The sequence below is a fragment of the Colossoma macropomum genome, unplaced genomic scaffold (genome assembly GCF_904425465.1).
Source record: "Colossoma macropomum unplaced genomic scaffold, Colossoma_macropomum, whole genome shotgun sequence".
NCBI classification, from domain to species: Eukaryota; Metazoa; Chordata; class Actinopteri; order Characiformes; family Serrasalmidae; genus Colossoma; species Colossoma macropomum.
Window position 1 is genome coordinate 23052902 of NW_023494792.1, and position 10154 is coordinate 23063055.

Consider the following 10154-nt stretch of genomic DNA (forward strand, 5'->3'; position numbering starts at 1 on the left):
TGCAGTTTTAATGGCAATCAAATGATCTGAGCAAAGACCCTCTTGCTTCTGTTCAGTCTAATCATTCTGTGTTCCACTTTTCATTGTGGTATGCACTGCAGTGTGCACTCAGTGAGAACAATAAAACTGTTTTTTTTTTTTTTCAAATTCACACCAAGTATGGTATTTACAAAGATGGCATATTAGCAATGGGAGGCAGACTGGATATGTTTGAGAAATTATCTACACTGTAAAATGTGGAACAGGGCGGAAGTTGATTTGAAGTGTTTGAGGTTTGTAAAATATTTCTTTTGTTCATATAAGTTAAAATTACACTTTTCATTGTTTGATTCAAAGGATTTGAGTTAAATAAAACCAGTAAAATTTCTTGTTACTACATAAAGTACGTTTTTAGATTGAACAGACAAACCATTTTTACTGTGTGGGTTTTGCATTGTTTTTGTGATGTCACAAAAATCTTCACATAAACATATATCCACTTATTCAGCCTACAGCCGCTTAGCCCGACCAATTCATACTGAAGTTATAATGTGGGTTCAAGCCCAGACCGCTTTTTGAATTAGGTGCAATACAAGGCAGCCAATCAGAACAGAGCTCTTTTAAATATATCAGTCTTACAGACACAGAAAAAATAACAGCTGGTTTAATTCTTGTGAATAAAGAGAGGTTGGAAAATGGTTGTGTAAAAAATTAATGTATTTAATGATTGAAGTGCATAAAGCATTAAATATAAATGTTACAAATGGTCCTCAGGGAGGACAAAAAAATTACGTACTTTAAAAATGTATGATATGGGATATGTATCATGTTTTATTTTTATGGGGTTTGATCAGTTGGAACACTGATTTTTATTTATTGTCTACTGCATGCACACATCACTACATCTTATAAGCAGGCTAATTGTGCTCTCACTGATTCATGATGTCCTGGTAAGCAGGACCAATTATGCCCTCATCAACTCGCAGTATGTTGACAATAGGTGGAAACTCTAGACAGACATGCCACAATGCAGTGCTCTTTTAGTACTGACAAAATCCACATGCTTAGAAAAGCTTATCTTGATATAATTTATAGTGATAATGATATTATGTCATCACATTGTCCACCCCCTGCCATTCTCCATTGTACCCCACTAAAATGTGCACACATTACCCTCCATTGCTGCTGCATATACTCTACACAGCTGTTCCAGCATCTCACCTGTATGCTCACTACCTCTATTATGGTCATGTGTGCATTAGTATGAAGTGACAGTGGAAGTTTGATGGCGTGCAGAGTTTTCGTAATTAAAGGGGGAGTGATTTAAAGTTTTATCGATCAGCATGCAGCTCAGTTCTGTCCTTAAGGGTGTGATTTCCACCCCTCACTGACTGGAGACACATGCAGAAGAGCAGCTGGGAGATAAGAGGATAGATAAGATGACTGCTGTGGCTTTGATCAAACTAGAAGAGAGAGAGAGAGAGAGATGAAGTGGGAATAGGGATATTGGGAGAGGCTGTCACTTTGTATTAAAGCTCGGAGGAGCCGTTCAGCCCACGCTCAGCCCTCCTCATCTGAGATCTATAGCTGAAAGAGTAATAACCCCCGTCATCAGGCAAAATGAGATGGAGCTAGAGGAACATCTCTTTCCTGTCGCAGCCCCTCAGCTTTCAGAATGTTCATGAGTTGCTTCAGGCAAGGTCGCTGATCAGGCAGCTCATAATCACGACTATTAACGTGTACCTGTCTCTAAGTGATGCTTTAGCCTGCTGGATTAAACTTTGTATGCAGTAGAGGTTATGTCGTGTTATGTTATATGAAACTATGTAAGAAATTGCAAGCAGACCATTGTTACTATAGCGAAATACATTCCATTGTAGTCCTTAATTATAAATTGTTAGTTCTGATAAGTTTGCAATTTAGTGATTTGCAAGCTGTATTGTTTTTTTTACTATGCTGATCTTCAGTGAAAATATCCTGTCTGTAAAAATGTAAGTATGCTACATAACTTTTAATAGAATTTAGGGCTACAACAACTATTTGATGAAATTCGATAATTAAACGTTTTTGAGCGACTCAAAATATGTGTTCATACAGTAATTAAACATTTGGTCGCTCACCGACCAAAAAGCTGTTCTCAGTTTTTAAGACAACAGAGTTAAAAAGGCTCTATTTCCTCTTCTCTCCTTCACAACTCATCAGTGACATGTTCAGACGGTCTCAGCAACCTGCTTAGGGTTGCCAGATTGGGGAGCATCCCCTGGAATTTTATGCTACTTTCTGTGACAGTAATAGTTCATTAGTAATGATTTTCCATTACATTGTAGTAGTAATAATAATAATACATTTAATATCTTAGTAACAATAAATAAAATTTCATTTAAATGAGATTTTAAAAAATGCTTTTCATTTAATCATTTAAGTGAAAAGCATATCTTGGGCTTTCCTTATTTTTGTGGAATGTTTGCTTATCCCAGAAAATATCTGCTACAATTTTCAAAAATGAAAATATTCAATAGTTGTAGCCCTAATATTATGAAATCTAAAATATAACATTTTATATAATTAAAATAATTAAAATGTGTATAAATAAAAAAAAAGTCCTAAAAACATTTGATTGTCGTATACTTTGTTATTATTAGTTATGTAATTTACATTCTGCACTTCTGACTATTTGATTTAAGGTTAAGAAATGACAAAAACATGGGAAAAAATGTTTTTTTGTCTCTCTGCAAATCCTATCTTCTTAGGAACACAATCGATTGGCAGTTTAAAACTTAATACAGTAATTCTATATCACAATACTTGACAAAAAAGCCTTAGTTGTGCCATATTAGCAAATAATCATGCCACAGTGTTTTCTGTTCAGCGTTTTACATATTTCACTGCACTGAATCCAGCAAAACAGAAAAAGTTATGTTCTCCTTATAAGGAAACATACAGTTGCTTAGTGTTCTTGAAGTACTGATTATATTCACAGCATGCTCAGAAAATATTTAATACACTAAACAATAAACATACAGGTTAATAAATACACAAACAAATAGACAAGACAATAAACCTACAGGACAATCAATACACAAGACAGTAAACATACAGGACAAATACACAAGACAATAAAGAAACAGGACAACAAACAGTATACACATATGGGTATCATATGAAGGGGTATCAAAGCAGCATATGAATGGAGGAACTAGTGCAAACTTTGTAAACATAGGAGCATTCAAAGGATCAGAGAATTTAAAGTGCAGTTGTGCAGTGGTGGTAAAGGGTTGTGTGATCAGTCTGTGGTGGATAACAATACATATCACTGTATTGCCAACTCCACCTGTGATTGAGAAGTATTTCATTTCAAATTACACCATGCTTTTGTTACTGCTGTCAATAACTGTGACTTCTCTTGGTAAATCCGTATGGGGACATTTGTGAAATTAGTCACATGGATTTTGTCCATGTTGCTCAGCTCTAGTATCATGCATCCCAGTGTATAAAGCCCTATATTAAAGGCTGTCTCTTCCTTGCTCTCTCTGACATCAGATCTGCAGGTGCAAGGTAAAGGAGACGCAGCAGCAGTTTTTCCACAGCCTGGCCGTGCGTCAGAGCCTGCCCGTACACTTCAACATCCAGCAGGACTGCGGCCACTTCCTGGCAGATGTGCCTGCCCGCCTGCTACCCTGGGAGGAGGAGGAGAGTGAGGAAGAGAAGGACGAGAAAGGAGAGAAGGCAGAGAAGAAGAGCGAGGGAGGGGAGGAGGAACGGAAGGTAGGGCAGAGCGAGGAGGACGCACTGGTGGATACGAAACTGCGCAGTCGTGTGGTGGTGATCACACGCGAAGTGCCCTTTCAGACAGTGGCTGACTTTGTGCGTGAAGGAGTGGGGCGGCATGCCCGTAACCCGGAGTTGTATGAGCGGCAGGTGTGCCTGCTGCTGCTGCAGCTGTGCGCCGGCCTGGAGCACATGAAGCCTTACCACGTGACTCACTGCGACCTGCGCCTGGAGAATCTGCTGCTGGTGCACTGCCAGCCAGGCAACCCCTGGAACCTGGACCTGCTGGAGCCCAACAACAACAACAGCGCTGCCGCCTCAGCTTCGTCTTCTGCCTGCCCCGCCCGTCTCATCATCAGCAATTTCTCGCAGGCCAAGCAGAAGAGCTCGCTGACCGAGGAGCCATCCGTAGTGCTGAAGGACCGCTCACGGCTGGCCCCCGAGCTGCTGAGTGCCACCCAGTACCGCAAGTGCGATGAGTTTCAGACAGGCATCCTCGTATATGAGATGCTTCACCGGCCTAATCCGTTTGAGGAGGCGCCGGGGCTGAAGGAGCGAGAGTATGCACGTTCAGACCTGCCGCAGCTGCCCACACGCTCCCTCTACTCGCAGGGCCTCCACCGTTTGGCCTCCCTGCTGCTAGATGCCAACCCGTCTGAGCGCATCAGCATGGCCGACGCCCGCGCCTGCCTGCAGTGTCTGCTGTGGGGGCCGAGGGAGGACCTCTTTCACACGCTGGGTACTGGTGCCACACCAGCTCAGCGGCAGACCACGCTGCAGAACTGGCTGGACCTGAAGCGCACGCTGATGATGATCAAGTTTGCAGAGCGCTCACTGGACTCGGGCTGCGGAGTCAGCCTGGAGGATTGGCTCTGCTGCCAGTACCTGGCCTTTGCCAGCACAGACTCCGTCGACAGGGTTATCCGTATCCTGCAGGAACTGCAGGGACAGCTGCTCTGAGCTCAGCTGCTCATGCTCGGATTCATTTGGATAGGTGGTTTTGGATTACCTCTGGTCAAGCATAGTTTGGTGTTTTTCTTGCTTTAACACAGTGGTTCTTAACTCCAGTCATGGGGACCCAGTGTTCTAGATAGGTTCAAGTACTTCGTGGTAGAGCTGGGCGTACACTACACAACTTTTAATATACTTACAGATTTACTTACAAACATTTTCACAGAATGAAACACGTTTTTCACAGAATGTCTTTTAATTTTGTGGTGAGGGTACGCACAGTAGATAGATCTTATTGGTAAGATAAGACAAAAAGTGGATATCACACAGATAATTAGCTATGAAAAAGCACTCAAAATCCCAGATCTTGCTCTTATCTTGTAATACAAACAAAGCTAGAAAAGTAAGAAAAGTAAATATCAAATTGAGAGCTGGAGAAATATTTTGCTATAAACTGGTAGCTGATTTGAAATTGTAAATGGAGTGCCTTGACATCTGGGTCTATATATTCCAAACATTAAGAAAGCTCATATTTCTCTCTCTGAGCTCTGTCATTTGCTATTGCCTGAATCAGTCATTAGTTAGGTAGCTGACCACCTCACACCACACAGGACCTGACTGTGAACACTTTAAGTCATAAAAATCTAATCTGTTGAAAAATGTTGGAATGTCCCCAATCACTCCAGAGTTAGATCAGAAGGTCAAAGATTCAGTCATTTCTCCTCTCACACATCAGCACCCAGTTATCCGCTTCTCACTGAGCTCCTGGCCTGGGAAATCGCTTTAGATTGTGAAAATTTGTGGAATAGAGCAAATCAAGGTTGCAATACATATCACAGTATTTTCTCTTTATCTTTAAGTCAGAACTAGGCCTGTCACAGTCAGCTGTACTTAACAATAACTGCAATTAACAGTTTGTATTTTTTTCCGACTATTAAAGTACAAGCCTTAAGTGGTCAAATTATCCATCTTGCGTGTGTTACTACAGAAACATATTGCGAAAACTATCTACTGTAGAAAAAATTGCAGTCAGCTTAAATAAATGCGTTCAGCTCAAATAATAATCAGGTGATTAAGAAGTAATTATGACAGGCTTAATCATAACAGACGCAATGCACCGGTACTCTTTCACATACACGTACATATAGGACTCCCAAAATACAAAAATTCATAGTAATTTATCATGGTAATGATATCATATTGCCACCCCTGTTCCCTGCCCCAGTGCACCTGATCCTATGTCAGGAGGGCTTGATAAGTAGCTGATGAGTGGCTCAGTTGTGCTGGGGCAGGGTACGTATGAAACAGTGCAGTCAATTCACAGGACTGGAGTTGAGAAACAGTGCTGATCCAACTAATCAGCTAATAAATGCGTCCTTCCTGCGATGTGTTAGAGCAGGTTAAACACTAAACCATGCAGGACGGAGCTCCTCCAGAACCGGGGTTGGGAAACACCCGCACATGCCAGTGGCATCATCGCCGTAGCGACTACCAGTCAACTCTCATATCACAGGCCACGCCCCTGCTGGAGACTGCTAGCACATGCACATTTGCGCTGTACACCTAGTGTTTCTGCAAGTTCAGTTTGGACTTTTTTGGTTTGTGTCAGGTTTACATTGATGTTGAGTGGTGAAGAACAATTCACATATAATAGTCAACATTTTACTTTTATTTCTTTTGAAAGAGACTGATTGTTGTTTGGCTAAGTGATGTAGTTTGATGGATTATCTGTTAGCCGTCAGTTTTTTTTGATTGTTGAACTTTATCATCATCCATATCTACAGCATGTTGACCAGCCTTGACTCAGTAAACTCCCTGTGATAAATTGCTAATGCTAACAGTTCATAGCTACAGCTGGTTGGGAGAGCACTGATCTGGCATCAGCAGCTCTCCTGTGCTGTGACTTGTGACTACACTTTTTTTTTTTGCCTGTATTGGGTGTGTCAGAATTTCAGCCAAGGCCTGAGGGGTTTCAGTGTTACAGCAGTGTGTTGGTGTGGGGAGGGCAGGGAGTTACAATTTTACATGTAAAACCTGTGTGGTGGGGAAAAGCAGCTCGCCAAACTGCAGCTGAAAGATACCACTGAGGGCCACCTATCTGTCTCATATATCCCCTTCTGTCTACTCTTTACTGATGTTCTCCTTTCTGCCCTACGCCATCTCTCACTCACAGTCTAAGAGAAAGATCAGATTTCACTTATTAGCGATATGATCTACTTCTCAAATTTAGGATCAAATCTGTTCCTCTACTGAAATCCGAGTGGTTTACCTATTATACAAGAAACAAATGATACAAAACGTTCCAAAGCAGCTGGGGTGAGATTTTTGTACCACCAGAAGTTACCAAAGGTTACCAAAGACAGTTTGGCCTCTATTTTGACATTCAGATAAATGATCAAAGCAAGATGTTTTGTATTTTTAAATGTTTTTAGCGCTTAGTTCAGAGCTTACTCAAGGAGAGCAGAGTTAGCCGGTGAAGTTACATATTACTAAAGTGTCCTTATGCAGACGTACACCGAATAAAGCAAGTTTTGGTCCTCAGATCCAAGATTGAAAGATGGACTCAAAGGATGTTTGGTGAAAGTGCACTGTGGTTTAGCGCTCCGTTCAGAGTGAGCTAGTTCCATTTCTGAGGCCCCCAGACGAGTTCAGCTCGACAGCAGAACTGCAGAAGTGGGGCAGCTCAGCCCCAGAGGATCGTGGGTTGGAATGACTGACACTCTTTATGGATACTTTTATGGATTTATGTGCAATCATTGTAAATTTTGTTACTTTTGGAAACAGTATTTAAACATATTGTATGTACTTGATATTATGCAGCATTCAGTTATTCAGTTACTTCTGTTTGGCACATAATTGATGACAATGCCTGCATCAAGGCACGGCTTTTTTTTTGTTTTGTTTTTTTATTAACCATAATTTTACATGATTTATGTTCACAAGCTTGGATAAGATGCTGTCACAGTGTGTGTGTGTGAGTGTGCGTGCGCATGTACATTTGAGTGTGCATGTTTGGCAAAGAATTTGTCAGGGAGTGCACATACTTTATCTTTTTTATTTTTATTTTTTTTGGTTGTCGTTTCCTTAATATCTGTTTGGGTTTGGGAGTGTGCGTGTGTGTGTATGTAATTTTGAAGAGTTGAGACAGGAAAAAGGGACTTAGAAGGTGAGAATGGATCTTTGGAATCAGCAGTCCCAGTGGAGCAGAGTCTTTTCTTTAGGCCTGCATTCACGCATGCACACATCCATTTCAACCAGATCAGTAAAGAAAAGCAAAGACCACTGCTACACCCTCAGAAGCCCCTAAACCGACTGTGAAAAGCTTCTGTTTCCTTCAACACCTAGACAGTACACCGCAGCCAGTTAAGATGATGCATGCTATAAAAATCTGCGCCAGTGCATCAGGCGCATTACTTGTGCAGCCACAGAATATGCTGGTGATGCATTTGTTGCATTACTGGGACAACACTTGTTAACCGGGGGCCGGATTCACGGAAATGTATTAAGAAAGAACATCATCTTAATGTGCTTTTTGTCTTTACTCCGTACTTAAGCTAAAAGTTAAGATAAATCACTGCTCTTCAAAAACTCTCTTAACAATTGTCTTAAGAATGATTCTGAGAAAAAGTGATATTCATAAAAAAAGAACATCCATTTTGTTGTCCACAGGCCCTGATCACAGGGGCTGAAAGTTTAATTGTTTTTCACCATTTTCAGACTGCAATTTTAATTATAGCCTCCAAGTTTTAAGCATGGAATTTTTTACCTAGTAACATGGAGCTTGTGAGCTGCGTGTATGTGAGTTGGAGCAGTTACACACAGCTAAACACCCACACAATGTGTATGCAACAACACAGCTGCAGCTAACTGGTCATCTGGCGTTCAGCGTTGGAGTTCAGGAGTTCAGCGTTGAAGAAAAAGTGAATATGCTGGTTTTCTTGGCCAAACAAACAGGCTTAAACCTAAATTTGTAGTAAATAATCACAATTTAAATTGCAGTCACAATATTGGTCTGAAAAATCACATTTAGATATTTTCCCCAAATCCTTCAGACTTCATATTAATATGATAATTTACATTCACAAAATGTATCTAGCATCATTAATGGTAAACTATAAAATTTAATGTGAGATTAAATATTGCGTTTAAGAACATTCTTATGAATGTGTCAGTATTTGTCTTAAGATCCTTCCTAAGTTTTTCCTTAGTGCAGCTTTTAATGAATCCGGCCCCAGCTTTTTTAAAGTGGCCTGAGAAACTACAGGATGCTGAAAGTAGATCAGTTGCATCACTGAGCCCTTAGAAACTAATGCATCAGCTGCAGTGACTGCACGGCAATGCAACAGAGTAAAACTTATCCAGTTATCCGTACAAGAGCTTAATAAGGTTCATCCGTCTTCCACAGACTATTGCTTTTCATTCTGGTTTCTTTAAGCTGTGGATCTGAGAGCAGGACAGGCCTGATCCTTTAATAGCCCTTTCAGGACTTTTTAGCGACACTGTGGAGCAGTGTAAACTTCTTTGAATGAAACTAAAACATGATTGTAATGAGATGATGCTGTTTGGAGCCAGTTGCAAGTGGTGGGAAAGTGCTGATCCAGTCAAAGCTGTGTTATCCCGGAAGGGACAGCCATGTGGGAATGAATAGAAAAGTATTTGTCCGAGCAGAACTTTCAACTCTGTCTGAATCAGGCAGGACAGCTTGCTCACTTATATGGATCCGGGTGCTGCTCGATTGCAGTTGCAGTTCTACTGTGGAGAAGAGATTGTTCAATCAGTGTGTATGAGTGTGCGTGTGTGTGTGTGTTTTATTAGACTCCAGTTGCTGCTGAGCTGGTTGACGTGCTGGGGAATGTAGTGGACTGCACTGGTGGCCGTCCTTCCGTCAGAGAGTTTTCTGTTTTATTGAGTTTTATAGAATTGCATCAGTACTGTCAGAATGGCACGCACACCCACAGCACGCTTTGCTCCAAATGCACCGCTTCGTCTGTTGGACACAGCTTTTCTTAATCACACCTTTTTAAACAGAGGGGAACTGTATGCTCATGTCCTTAGCAGTGAGAGAGTCTGTAAGGCCAGCTGTACAGTCCATGCTGTATGGTACATATGCTGTGTGGTATATGCGCTGTATGATCCTCCTCAAGTCAACTGTCAAAGGTTAAGAGACTTTTAACCACTTCATACAGAATCACCCTACACAAGATTCCATTTTCATATGCGGTAATTTTCAGTTTTTCAGTAGTATTGCCAACAGGGTGTTTTACTGTTGCTTACCAGTGTATTTTAATGGCCACTGAATATATAAAAGAGCTCTACTGGCTTTCTATATATATGTGTATATCTCATGGCTTATGGCCATCCATTGTTGTCTGAGTTAACCGATAGTAATAAAATTATGAATATATGTTTTTATATGCTGTACATGTGTTTTCTTTGAAAGAACTACAGAACTATGT

At 41.0% G+C, this 10154-nt stretch overlaps 1 protein-coding gene across 3 annotated transcripts in view; it reads left to right on the top strand.

Annotated features, from left to right (window-relative positions):
• Positions 1–6266, top strand: part of peak1 (pseudopodium-enriched atypical kinase 1) — a 103158-nt gene extending 96892 nt beyond the window's left edge. For all 3 annotated transcript variants that reach the window (XM_036576589.1, XM_036576591.1, XM_036576590.1), the window contains one exon: positions 3520–6266. In XM_036576589.1, the coding sequence (XP_036432482.1) occupies positions 3520–4707 (1188 nt within the window). In that variant the 3' untranslated portion in view covers positions 4708–6266. The remainder of the gene's footprint in view (positions 1–3519) is intronic.
• Positions 6267–10154: the final 3888 nt, after the last annotated feature.